This window comes from Chrysemys picta, chromosome 11, assembly GCF_011386835.1.
Source record: "Chrysemys picta bellii isolate R12L10 chromosome 11, ASM1138683v2, whole genome shotgun sequence".
NCBI lineage: Eukaryota > Metazoa > Chordata > Testudines > Emydidae > Chrysemys > Chrysemys picta.
Genome location: NC_088801.1, coordinates 67,972,196 through 67,986,598, shown reverse-complemented (window position 1 = coordinate 67,986,598; position 14,403 = coordinate 67,972,196). Strand labels below are relative to the sequence as shown.

Sequence of the window (14,403 nt, the reverse complement as noted above, 5' to 3'; positions counted from 1 at the left end):
ACAGGTGAATTTTTGTTTATTGCCCGTGACCTGTCTGTGACTTTTACTAAAAATACTCATGTCTAAATCTTAGCCTTAAACATGAGTAAGGACACTGGAAACTGGCCCATCAAAACCACTGGACGTACAAGCAGTGTGAGGTACTACTCAGTATGAGACACACAATCCTTCCTTTTAGGAGCTAAGAACGTCAGATCTGCACAGGTCGTTATATCCTGAATTAAGAGCATTCCTGCTCCAGTGAGGGCTACATTTCCCCCTTTCCTTCTTGTTTAATAGAGCATACAGGAGACTTATGAAGTGTTTATAAAATGACCTTTCATCTTTCCTGATCCAGATCCCTGAGTGACATTGATGACACCCACTGGTCGCTCTTTGGCTACTGCCCTCAAGAAGATGCCTTGGATGACTTGCTGACGGTGGAAGAGCACATGTACTACTATGCTCGGCTACACGGCATCCCAGAGAAAGAGATTAAAGGAGTGAGTAGACCCGTATGACTGAAGAGTTCCCTTGGGACCCAGTCAAGTCAGTGAGAGTCTTTGCATTGACTTCAGTGGTCTTGATCAAGGCCATTATGTGTAATAATAAACAATGAGGGTGACAATCATGAATTTCCAACCTGGGACTCCCTTGCTTTGTGGCTAGATGGGTGTGGGATGGTCACAGAACTTGACTGTTTTGTAACACAGGGTCACAGTGTGGAACTGACTTAGAACTGGGCAGTGCCGTTAAAACTCTCCCTACGTAGACATCTGTGCAAATACTCCATTGACTTCAGTAGTAAGTGTTTACTAGTTCAAGTCCTAAGTGAACAAGGGAAGCTGGGATTTGTAAAAGGGATTAGTAAAGGTTGTGTCCCTGATGTATTTATACCAGGGGGTCTTTGTGATATCGTTGAACTCCTATGTATTTTAACAGGTATTTCAAAGCAAATCTCCACACTTCAAAGACTTCTGTGGAGTGAAACCCAACCTGGCAGCAATATGTTATTTCAAAGGACATTTAATTATAGTATCTGAACCGCCAGATACTGAGGACTAGATCCCTACCTGATGTAAATCGGTGTAGCTCTGTTGAAGTCATTGGAGCTACACTGATTTGCACCTATTGTGGATTGGGTCTTGAATTGTTGGCAAATACATACTTGTTCCAGATATTCTATGGTTGGTCTAATTCTCAGTGTAAACCAAGTTTTTTTATTATTATTATTTGTACCCACAGATTGTACGTCAGCTTCTTCATAGACTTAATCTGATGCCGTACAAAGACAGAGTCACCTCGATGTGCAGCTATGGCACTAATAGAAAGTTATCAACTGCTCTGGCCCTCATTGGTAATCCATCAATTCTATTGCTGGTAAGGAATCAGAAATTTTGGGATGAAAAGATCCGTAGCTTTTAAGGCCAGAAGGGACCATTTTATCATCTATTCTGACCTCCCGTCTGTAGCCTTGGATAAGTTTAGAGTGCAAATTGCATCAGTCACTCATAACAGGTTCTTTTACTCAGCAGCTACGTAAGAAATGTTGCTGAGTTGGAGATTGGTGAAGCACACACAGAAACTATGGACTTTAGTTGTACAGACAAGTATAACTGAAATGATAGAAAAATCAATATGTATAAGTACAGTGAAGTGGTTTACTGCATTGTGCATACTTGCAAGCTTATGGAGGCCATTAGAAGTGAAGATGGAAAGAAGAGTAAGTGGAGGTCACCATAAGTGGTGATGACGGTTTTGGCTGTCGCTTACACTGTCATTCTGATGATCCCAATTAAAGGTTGGATTTACAACTTATTTTATATCTCAGACCTTCTTCCCCTGAACACCCACACATGTCCCATGACCATGGTTAGATCATTTTCTGGCCTTTGGTCCATTTATGGTTGTCTGGGAAACCATAATTGGTGTTATGATTGTTGACATAGCTTTTTGCATTAATACTTTTCCCAGCGTTTCCAATATATTAATGAAGTTAACCTCATGGTTACACATACTAAAAATCCCCTAGAAGTTCATTAGCATTCCATTAATTTGTTCTTTGCTGTGCACTTGTGTGTTGTAATGCATTCATTGCTAAATCGTATAATCCTAGGTCACTCATAACTAATAAAAGCAATTTTATTATATGCAATATTTTTATATACATATATATATATATCAAGCTTACCTCATAACCTCTGTAGGATGCGGTTAGGGGTCACAGGTCAACATATATAACACAGGCCATGGGAGTTACCCCTGTAGTGAGCCCAATAAGTTGTGTTTGACTTAAGCATTTCTTCTGGAAAGGCATCAGGTCTCCATTTGAAGACATCAAGAGATGGAAAATCCACCACTTCCCTTGGTAGTTTGTTGCAATGGTCACTGACAAATGTGTGTCTTATTTCTAATTTGAATTGATCTGTTTTTTACCTTCCAGCCATCGGTTCTTGTTATGCCTTTCTCAGCTAGATTAAAGAGCACTTTAGTTCCCACTATATTCTCCTCAGGAGGGTACTTACACAATGTAATCAAGTCACCTCTCAATCTTCTTTTTTGATAAGCTAAACAGATGGAGCGTTTTAAGTCTCTCACTCTAAGGTATTCTTTGTTCCTATCTTCAAATTATTTTGTGGCTCTCCTCTGCACCCTCCCCAATTTGCCAATAGATTTTTTTAAAATGTAGACACCAGAACTGTATGAAGTATTCCAGGGATGGTCTCACCCAGGAGTTCTCAAACTTGGGCCACGGCTTCTTCAGGGTAAGTCGCTGGCGGGCCGCGAGATGCTTTGTTTACCTGAGCATCCACAGGTACGGCCACTCGCAGCTCCCACTGGCTGCAGTTCGCCATTCCCAGCCAATGGGGAGCTGTGGGAAGTGGCGCGGGCCAGGCCACCGCTTCCCACAACTCCCAATGGCTGGGAACGGCGAAACGCAGCCAGTGGGAGCTGCGAGGGGCCATACCTGCGGACGCTCAGATAAACAAAGCGTCTCGCGGCCCACCAGGGGCTTACCCTGAAGAAGCCGTGGCCCAAGTCTGAGAACGCCTGGTCTAACCAATGCTTTTTACAGAGATCATTATCCTCCTGACTGTACATGTCTGAAATGCCCCTACTTCAGTCAAGCAGCAGTAGAGAGAAATCCAGAGGCTCTGCATGAGTGCTTCTTCATGGATACTATATTGTGTCTACCTATTGCTCTTAAAGGGAAAGGAACCAAAAATGCTATCACACTATTCCATACTTATTGTCTCTCTACAACTTCCATATCAGATTTAAGATGAGATCACACCCTCCATGTTATAGCAAGAAGGGGATGAAAGGAGCAGATAGCTTGTACCAGTGGCCCCAAACTGCCATGGGGTGAAAAACAGAACCAGAACAGTAGTGTCCTTTTAAGATACAATCTAGAAAGCATATATCTCTTGCCACATGGAGGCTAATAGAACGTTTCACCTAAATGGAGCTTAACATTTTCTTCTTATATTATACTGGAGTTTTGCTCTGAAGTAGCATCATAACTGAAATGTTCTCTTTGTGCAAACTGCCATTTGCTGTTGTCAATGAGATGCCTCAAGCAGTGGATCTGGCTTTGATGTAAGAGTCACAGATGTTTCTCTCTCGAGGGCTACCCACAAGTTTTAGTCACCCTTTCCTGAGCTGGGAACGGACACACACACAACATTCCATACATGCACACCCAAAGTCGCAATTCAGATTTCCCAGTCAGGCTTTTCACTTGCAGTTCTCCAAGGGATGGCCCTAGCACACAAAGTTTAGTTAACCCAGCATCCAGAAGTGGCCAATGTTTAAATTACTCCCATACCACCTAAGCAATTGTTTTTCTCTGGCCCTTCTCCTGCTCCTATTGGCTTCATGGTCTGCTTTCCTCAACAAGCCTCACCTGGCCTTTCAGGATTAAATCAGGGCAATTAGCCCCAGTCTTTTCTGCTTAATTGTTGTTAAGGCAACCAGCCTTATTCCCATGTGTCAGCACTCTTTGGGCTCATAGGAAAGAAAAGGAAGTGTGAGAGGATCAGAAAAATGTTTCAGCGTAAACAAACATAACAGAGAAGGGGGAAAAACCAAAAGAAGATGATCTTTCAGACTCCATTCATATCACATTCACTCAGTCACACCACAGGCAACGTAACTACAGAAACCAACCCCACAAAGTACCAGACCACCCTGCCACCGCTGTGTTGTAAATTCTGCAACACTTGGTGATCAGTTTTCCAAACATTGGGCCAGATGGGCACAGCTCTGATTTACACCCGTTGAAGAGCCACCCCTAAATTGATAAAATTCCTTCTAACTTTAGCTTCTCTTTTTATCTATAAAATCCCAATAAAAAGGGAGAAGAGGAGGTTGTCTAAGCACAAGTTTCTTTCTGAATAACAAGCTGTTTTCTTTCTGCTTCGTATTGTCACCAACAATAACCATTCTACAATAGGAAGCTGGCTGGTAATTTTGTTGATGATGAATGAGGTGGGGCACAACATACTGTTACTCATCTGTAGCGTATTGTCTATGGAATCCTGAAGACAGAAAACTTGTTTGTCCGTAAATGAAGTAGATATTACCCAGAAGACAAAGTGCAGTCTGGTATTACCTCCTGTTTGGATCAGAGCTACAATTTATTAATAAGTTGTTATTTATAGAAGTGTGAAATAAAATGTCTACACAGAGGGAGGTTTATCTGTGGCACCTCAAAGTCAGTTTTGCTCTGGGAAAAGTAAGGCTGAGATTTTCAAATTAATTGATTTGAAATTAATGGGAAGTGGGTTTCCGAATCCTCTAGGCAGCCAAAGTGTTGGTAAATTAGTGTAATGTTTGGATAAGGCCCGTAGCAGTGGAGAGGGCTGTGCCACAGACCTTCTGTGTGAATTCAGACAAGTCATTTCCCCTCTGTGTCTATGTAGTTTGTAAGCTCTTTGGAGAAGAGACTTCCTCTTAGTATGTGTTTGTACAATGCCTAGCACAAGGGGGTCCCATCCTAGACACTACCATCATACATATAAATAATACTAATAATACAGACCAAAAGCGCCATATAAGGGCGAAGTGGTTGTGTTGGTATTCGTAGTGTCTGTAATGACAATTCTAAACAGAGAGCAGGTATGGAGAGGAACAGAAATGACATTTCTTTACTATTTAAACTTACAATCTGGGGGGGGGGGTATTTTTTAAAGGATGAACCAAGCTCTGGAATGGATCCTAATGCTAAACGACACCTTTGGAAAATCATCTCTGAGGAAGTACAGAACCAATGTTCAGTGATACTCACTTCCCACAGGTAGAGTTTACTGGCTGCCTTTATGCTTTATTAAGCCCAAACTAAAACCGCACATTGGAACACCCTAGAACTTTGGGGGCACTGAAATTTAAACACACTTCCAGTTCCAAGTTTTCCAAGTCTGTATAGTGGACTGAATCCTAATCCTGAATCACAGCAGCAGCAAATTTATCTGGATCTAGATTATGCTGCTTGAGCCCATCTTTAGTAACATCCACCTGCAATAACATATAATAAGAAAATCCAAGAAGATCTTCCAGGAAGTGCTGAACACTTCCTGGAAATGTGTGATTGCTCTGCATTGAACGGATCCTTGGCCCAGATCCTTGAAGGTATTTAACGCCCTTAAATATCTTTGAGGTCCTGGGCCCTCCCTATCCTAGTGGAATAGGAGCCAGCTAGAGATTTCAGGTGATTAAGATGATGAGTTACAGGTTAATTTCCTGTGTAGCTCATGGAAAACCATTAATGCTCTGGCCATTAGAGTGTCTTTTATTCCCATTCAGTGACTCTATAGAGCATGGGTGGCCAAACTTACTGGCCTGCCGAGCTGCATATGACAATCTTCAGAAGTTCAAGAGCCAGGGAGCACCTGCCAGGGCTTGGAGCTTCTGCCCTGCAGGAGGCACCTGCTGGGGTTTGGGGCTTCAGCCCCACTCCTGCTGAAGCCCCGAGCCGCGGGAGGCGCACCCCGCCAGGCTGAAGTCCCGAGATCCCCCCTCCCCACAGGGCAGAAGCCCTTATTCCAGCACCCTGTTGCAAGGCAGAGGTCCTGAGCTCCCCACCACCCAGTCTGGTGGGTGGAGAATGTGGGAAGCAGGAGGAGGGGGTGCTCCGTGAGCTGCACTTTAACTATAAAACGAGTCACAGTTTGGCCACTCCTGGTATAGATTTCAGAGTAGCAGCCGTGTTAGTCTGTATCCGCAAAAAGAACAGGAGTACTTGTGGCACCTTAGAGACTAACAAATTTATTAGAGCATAAGCTTTCGTGGGCTACTGCCCACTTCTTCAGATGCGTCTCTGTTTGCTTTTCAGCATGGAAGAATGTGAAGCTCTCTGTACCAGGCTGGCTATTATGGTGAATGGACGTTTCCAGTGCCTTGGCTCTTTGCAGCATATTAAGAGCAGGTCAGTCAAATGTATCTTCTCTCCTTTCACTATATTGCATTTAGAGCCAGATGCCCAGCTAATGTAAAACCGGGGAGCTCCACTGAAGGCAACTGAAATATGCTGGTTTACGTCAGCTGAGAGTCTAGCTGTGTGTACTCAGGGCATTAGCACGTAGTGAACAAACCCTGGACGTCACTGAAAGCCTTTCTGCCTTTTGTTTCTGGGAATCTGTGATAAATAATGGTGGGGGGCTGGCTGGCAACTCAGAGTTCGGTTTTGTGACGAATGTCAGGGTTTTGGCACTGGGTTTCATTCTGCAGCTGAACAAATCCAAGGCTTTTCATCATGTCTGAGAGTGAGAGAGACCCACCCCAGACTAGCCAACACTCAGCTGTAATGAGGGGGACCAAGTTCAAGGGCCTGGTCCACAACAAGCAGATCAGGGACTTGAACCAGGGTCACCCACATCCCAAGTGAGTTCTCTAGCTCTGCTTGGTTTCTCTGGGGTTGGTTGGGAGCCCTCTCTCCCTCTCGCATCCAGGACCTGAGAGCATTCTACAAATCAACACTTGCCAATGAAAAAACATTTTGTTAAGAAATTCTCAACCAGCTCACTCAATAATACACGGTCAGCCTCCATGAAGCTTTTGTTCAGTGTTGGAGAGGCATGTGCCTCTACCCAGATGACACAATAATTTGGTCGACTTTAATGTAGAAATTAAAAACATATGATGGTGATGAACTTCACAGCTTATTAATGATCACCCTGACTAGACTGCTGATGCTGTTGACCTCACTGGAGATATTCCGGGGCTGGATTTGTTTCCCAAGAGCTCCCAGCAAGGCTACTTGACTCTCTTGTGTCTGTTCCGTACCTGCTGTGCAGCATGCATTCTGATTTTCTGTCTAGGTTTGGAAGAGGATTCACTGTGAAAATGCACTTGATGAGCAGCGCAGTCAGCACAGAGGCTCTGACGGAGTTAATGCAGTCCCACTTTCCAAATACATGCCTGAAGGTAAGCAGGATAGATCAGACCAGATGCTGGGGGAACTGAGAACGGGATCCCATCTCAAACCTGTTATATTCACAACAGATATCTTGTAAGCTTCTTCTGACCACAGCTTTGACTCAGCAATAGCTGCCCAGAGCATTATGCTCTCAAAGCATAAGGGAATTGCAACTCTCTCTTCCAAAGCAGAGGCAAGGCTCAGATTTACAGAGCCGCCAAAAGAGTTTGGACACCGAGGTCCAATTAATTTTAGTGGAATTAAAGCATCCAGATTTCCTAGGTGGCTTTAAAAACACAGCCAAAAGGTGACAGTGAGCATGCAAGAGAGGAGTGAGTCTAATCAGGCAACTCCGTTCTCACTTGAGTAATCCCATTGATGTCAGTGCTACAGAAGGCTGTAGTTGTCTAGCTCCATTTGTTTTCAGAGGGTGCTGGGATTACTCGGTGCCTCTGGTAATAGAATTACATTGGCATCAAAGTGGAGTAACACAGTATTGAAGCAGGACCAGCCAACTCTCTAGCTTAACCCCAACTTTCAAAGTCATCCATCCAAACTACAAATTGGAAATACCACATCTTCCCTGAAGACCCTAGTCCATCATGCACTTTAGTCTTCCCCAAAAGCCTAAGATAATAGAAGTTTTAATTGGATCCTCACATAGATTCCAGAAAATACCTGATATTTGTTGCACAACAATATTTCCCACGCAAGAAATTTCTTCTCCAGCTTTCTCAGTCTTCACCGAGATATTACAGAATGGACTAACTAGCCCATCAGCTGGGGAGTAGCTTTACCAGCCAGAGAAGGGAAATAAAGCTCCAGACCCCTATCTTCCTAAGGCCTGTTCCTCAGGGCTTGTTTATTCGCCACCAAAGAGTACCACAAACATAAAGCAACTCACTGGAAACACATGAGGCCAGCAGTCCTCAAAGTGTGGGTTGTGACCCCAAACTGGATTGCGACCCCATTTGGATGGGGTTACTAGGGCAGAGAGTCCCAGCACCAAGCTCTGGGGTTGGCGGTGGGGTGGAAACCCTAAACTGCCGCTTCAGAGGCGGCGGTGGGGGGCTGAAGCATTTTTTATTTAAAATACTAACTATTCTGAGGGCACTGAGATTGTGTAGTAATTTTTCTTGTCAGAATGGGGTTGCGGTGTAATGAAGTTTGAGAACCGCTGCACTAGGCAGCCATTGCCCATAGGCTTTTCTCAGTTGAGTGAGTCAGAAAGGGAGAAGACACATCCTCCCCCTTAATTCCATTTTGAGTCAGCTTCCCCTACCTTTTTATATTGCACCCAAGCAGCTGTATGACCTGCCGGGACCCGTTAACCTTTTACAGCCTGCAGCACCTTGACTTTATCACACTACTGTTGTTCCCACAGGACCGGCATCTCAATACGGTAGAATATCACGTGCCCATCTCCGCAGGAGGAGTAGCAAACATATTTGATCTTCTGGAAACCAACAAAATAGCCTTCAAAATTAGGCACTTCTCAGTGAGTCAAACCACTCTAGAGGAGGTAAGAAATTCAGCATATGTTTCAGACGTGAACTGATTACCAGACACATTGGACCACATATTGAAAGGGGTTTCATTCCACTCGCCTTTTGAGTGCACACACCTGTACGTGCATTTTCTAGCACTTCTGTCTCCAGACGCATATGGTAGTGCTGGGAAAACGCACAAGCAAAGTTGTGTGAAAACGTGGCCCAAAGGACGTAGTCTGCCCTCAGTCACGCTGGTGCAGTACTGTTGATGTCACTGGGACTCCATAGCTGTAAATGAAGGCAGAATTTCAACCCACATTTTTCAGAGGTGAAGGGTGGTCTTGTGGGTAGGGGCCCAGATTGGCAGTCAAGAGCTGTGGCTTCAGTACCTGGCCCTCCTACCATTGATTTCAGAAGTTATTCACTCTCTCTGTATGCTTCATTTCCCTATCGGTAAAACGGGGATGATAATATTCCTTTCTCCCAGCTTTTGCTTGTCTAGTTAGACTGCCAGCTCTTTATGGCTGCTCTTTTCTTAGTATGAACTAGATCTTCAACGGATGTAGGTTGCCATAGCTCCATGGATACTTCAGTGAAGCTATGTCAACGTATGCCAGCCAAGGATCTGCCTCTCTCTCTATTTATATAATGGGACCCCAATCTCAGTTGGGGCTTCTAGATTCTGCTGTAATACTCATTTTGTTTATGATTATTTGTGACGTGGTGCCATAGTTACCTTCCCTCCATTTCCACTTCAAAACATTTTTTCACTAGTATACAAATATTGTAGGAAGATCCCAAGTTTAAGGGCTACTTTGAGTTATGCCTGCTAGGACCATCCCATTGGCAGGGGATAGCTGGAGCACTAGGCTCTGCAGTCATGCCCCTAAGGTGACCCACTTTTAGAATAATAGAATATCAGGGTTGGAAGGGACCTCAGGAGGTCATCTAGTTCAACCCCCTGCTCAACGCAGGACCAATCCCCAACTAAATCATCCCAGCCAGGGCTTTGTCAAGCCTGACCTTAAAAACCTCTAAGGAAGGAGATTCCACCACCTCCCTAGGTAACCCATTCCAGTGCTTCACCACCCTCCTAGTGAAAAAGTTTTTCGTAATATCCAACCTAAACCTCCCCCACTGCAACTTGAGACCATTACTCCTTATTCTGTCATCTGCTACCACTGAGAACAGTCTAGCTCCATCCTCTTTGGAACCCCCTTTTAGGTAGTTGAAAGTAGCTATCAAATCCCCCCTCATTCTTCTCTTCTGCAGACTAAACAATCCCAGTTCCCTCAGCCGCTCCTCGTAAGTCATGTGCTCCAGCCTCCTAATCATTTTTGTTGCCCTATGCTGGACTCTTTCCAATTTTTCCACATCCTTCTTGTAGTGTGGGGCCCAAAACTGGACACAGTACTCTAGATGAGGCCTCACCAATGTCGAATAGAGGGGAATGATCACATACCTCGATCTGCTGGCAGTGCCCCTACTTATACAGCCCAAAATGCCGTTAGTCTTCTTGGCAGCAAGGGCACACTGTTGACTCATATCCAGCTTCTCGTCCACTGTAACCCCTAGGTCTTTTTCTGCAGAACTGCTTCCTAGCCATTCGGTCCCTAGTCTGTAACAGTGCATGGGATTCTTCCGTCCTAAGTGCAGGACTCTGCACTTGTCCTTGTTGAACCTCATCAGATTTCTTTTGGACCAATCCTCTAATTTGTCTAGGTCCTTCTGTATCCTATCCCTACCCTCCAGCATATCTACCACTCCTCCCAGTTTAGTATCATCTGCAAACTTGCTGAGAGAGCAGTCCACTCCATCCTCCAGATCATTAATGAAGATATTGAACAAAACCAGCCCCAGGACCGACCCTTGGGGCACTCCGCTTGAAACCGGCTGCCAACTAGACATGGAGCCATTGATCACTACCCGTTGAGCCCGACAATGTAGCCAGCTTTCTATCCACCTTATAGTCCATTCATCCAGCCCATACTTCTTTAACTTGCCAGCAAGAATACTGTGAGAGACCATATCAAAAGCTTTGCTAAAATCAAGGAACAACACATCCACTGCTTTCCCCTCATCCACAGATCCAGTTATCTCCTCATAGAAGGCAATTAGGTTAGTCAGGCATGACTTGCCCTTGGTGAATCCATGCTGACTGTTCCTAATCACTTTCTTCTCCTCTAAGTGCTTCAGAATTGATTCCTTGAGGATCTGCTCCATGATTTTTCCAGGGACTGAGGTGAGGCTGACTGGCCTGTAGTTCCCCGGTTCCTCCTTCTTCCCCTTTTTAAAGATGGGCACTACATTAGCCTTTTTCCAGTCATCCGGGACCTCCCCCGATCGCCATGAGTTTTCAAAGATAATGGCCAATGGCTCTGCAATCACATCCGCCAACTCCTTTAGCAACCTCGGATGCAGCGCATCTAGCCCCATGGATTTGTGCTCGTCCAGTTTTTCTAAATAGTCCCGAACCACTTCTTTCTCCACAGAGGGCTGGTCACCTCCTCCCCATACTGTGCTGCCCAGTGCAGTAGTCTGGGAGCTGACCCTGTTTGTGAAGACAGAGGCAAAAAAAGCATTGAGTACATTAGCTTTTTCCACATCCTCTGTCACTAGGTTGCCTCCCTCATTCAGTAAGGGGCCCACATTTTCTTTGACTTTCTTCTTGTTGCTAACATATCTGAAGAAACCCTTCTTGTTACTCTTAACTTCCCTTGCTAGCTGCAATTCCAATTGTGATTTGGCCTTCCTGATTTCACTCCTGCATGCCTGAGCAATATTTTTATACTCCTCCCTGGTCATTTGTCCAATCTTCCACTTCTTGTAAGTCCCGGTGGTGTGGGGTGCAGTGGAGTGATCTTGTTTTTATGCCACCTGGGGATTCCCCTGTGACAGGCGAATCTTCATCTGATCCGATGGGGCAACTGTCCAGCCCTTTGTGCCACCAGAGTAGGGCAAAGTGAATGGATCTGGAAGCAAAACTATTACCCTGCAATCCTATATATTATTTTGAGAGTGAATTGTGTGTGTAGATGTGTGTAATAGGGTGTGTGTGTATAATGGAGGGGTGTGTGTATATAATGTAGATGTGTGTATGTGTATATATAGGATTGGGTGTGTACACACATAAATATATAGGTAGATGTGTATATAGGTATACGTGCATATATATAAAATATGCAGTAAATCTGGGCTTTGCAAAGCAGCCCAAGATATGTAAGTGCCCCAATCCCATTTGGGACCTAGCTTTCTCAGACCCTTTTTGGAAATCCCATCCCAAACACAGAATCCCTCCCTCCCAGGGCTATAGTCCATGGGGGGGAAAGGCATTTTTTTGTCCATTTCTTGACTTTTTTTTTTTTAGGTTTGTCACATAATCAATATTTTCCTTTAAACTTTTAGGTTTTCATCAACTTTGCCAAAGATCAGACTGGGGCTGACAATGCAGATGCGAGTACAGATGTAGGCTCAGACTGCTCGGATACAAGTAGCCAAGATACCAACATAAATGCCATCTGTTAAAGGGATATTGCGGTGTTTAAAAAAAATCATATTTTTCTAAACAATGTTTTTTTTTTTACTTGTTTTGTTATTAGCAACCTGGTAAACATGTAAAACTGGCATATCAGATTGGTCTTGCCCTAGTCGTACAGTTCTTATTCTAGGTTTATTTTATATCTATATTGCAAAAGTGGTGACATCTCCTGATACTTGCTGTTCAAATACTCTGGAAGCTCTTCGCCATTGGCTGTCACCAAGAAGACCAGTGGGTGATAGAGTGGAACAGTTGCTCTGGAGTCAGGGACAAAAGTGAGAAGGAGGACGGGACAGTCGTTCGGATGCTAACTGGGCTCTCAGGAAACCCGGGGTTCAATTTCCTGCTTTGCCACAGATTTCCTGTGGGACCTTGAGCAAATCACTTGAAATGTCAGTCAAATGGAGGGATAACAACACTTCCCTGCTCCCCAGAGGTGTTGTGAATCTAGATACATCAAAGGTGGTGATACTCCAGGAATGGGGTCCATCTTAGATAGCTACGTAAAGCTTTTCTCTGTGTGTGGATTATGTCAGTATTAATACAGTTATTTAAAATTCATGCTTCTGTTGTTTTTGTTTGTTTCTGTAGTTTGCACCAACTCTGCATGACCCCTAGTACAAATCTCCCCATCCCAGGCAATTTTCCACAACTCAGCAAACCCAACAGCCTGGACCACAGGAAGCATTGTGCCTGGCAAAATTGCCCAGTCACACTCCAATTTAATCACCACCCCTCTGCCACCAACTGAAACACATTAACCCGGCCTCTCCCAGAACAAGCAATCACCCAATCCCTGCAGAACTCCTCCAGGTTTATCCCTCACCACACAGGGACAACGCCTTCTGGAGGACAGTGCTTCCCAGCTCGGGTGCTGCACTTCACACTGCCAAGTGCATTGCCTTCCCCTTTGGCCTGGGCAGTTCAGGAGTATTCGGGGCCTGGCAGGGTTGTTTCTGCTAGGGTGAGAAATCCGTACTGAGTCAGGTATATTCTTCCTTATTTACTGCTCCCCCGCCCAAAAAACCCTTACACAAAGTCCTGTTGATCTGAGTCCAGTAGAAACAAACAGCAGCAGGCTGTTTCCTTGCTCAGACATCCCCAAGTCTGCCTCTCAAGCGAGCTCTGTGCACAAGCAGCCCTGTCTCTCTGCTTATTCTTGGGGTCATGCCCACAAATCCTTTTGGCTTTTGCCTTCGCCACACACACAGCCTGCTAATGATATCCTAGCCCCCCTGCATTTGCAAACAGAGAAACTTCTCCCTCCCACAGCTTAGCTCGGCTCTGCCTTGCCACCTATTACTTTGGGTTATCTCCCAGCTGTCCGCAGCTACTGTTACTCCATAAAGGGAGCTGCATTGCTTCTTCCATTGACCCTGTCATTGGCTTTAATGAGGCTCGTGATTGGATCTAAGATCCTGCTGATTGACAGCCATTAGCACCTTTCAGCAGAACAGCAGGTTAAAAACCCCAGTCTTGGAGCTCACTGATATTTTCCAAGGGTAGTTGGTGTTCAAAAGAGGTCAGAGACTATTATACCTGTATTATTTATTTGTAGTTCCATAGCATCGAGGAGCCCCAGCCACGGACCAGACCCCATTCGCACCAAAAGGGGGTCCTTGCCCCCAACGCTCTTGCAATTTAAGTGCTGGCACTGCTGTAAGAAGGGGAATCCCCAATAAACCTGAAATGACATGACTCTCCTCGGTTTCAGGGGCGTGTACAAAATTCAAACCAGAGAGGGGTTTGTTCAAACTCATTTTGGGGCCAAGGGAAACTTTCGATGAGACCTGTGATCTATTTTGCTTTGATCTTTAGGGTTGAGTTTTCCTAGTTCAAGTTTGATTTTGAGGCTTGTCGGAAAAATCACGCAGGGGCAGGTATTGTTAATAACTAGTGTGTTCAGGACCCTGTGGTGGGCTTCAGCATCATGTCGTGTAGTTGCACCAGAAAGGTCATTGTCTACCCTTGATCTTTGT

The 14,403-nt window shown here is 44.8% G+C and overlaps 1 protein-coding gene across 1 annotated transcript in view; it reads left to right on the top strand.

Annotated features, from left to right (window-relative positions):
* ABCA12 (ATP binding cassette subfamily A member 12) overlaps positions 1-12,985 on the top strand; it is a 139,099-nt gene extending 126,114 nt beyond the window's left edge. The window contains exons 48-54 of the mRNA XM_024099735.3: positions 338-482; positions 1,225-1,359; positions 5,175-5,278; positions 6,314-6,406; positions 7,299-7,404; positions 8,781-8,918; positions 12,292-12,985. Coding sequence (XP_023955503.3) covers positions 338-482; positions 1,225-1,359; positions 5,175-5,278; positions 6,314-6,406; positions 7,299-7,404; positions 8,781-8,918; positions 12,292-12,411 — 841 coding nt within the window. The 3' untranslated portion in view covers positions 12,412-12,985. The remainder of the gene's footprint in view (positions 1-337; positions 483-1,224; positions 1,360-5,174; positions 5,279-6,313; positions 6,407-7,298; positions 7,405-8,780; positions 8,919-12,291) is intronic.
* Positions 12,986-14,403: the final 1,418 nt, after the last annotated feature.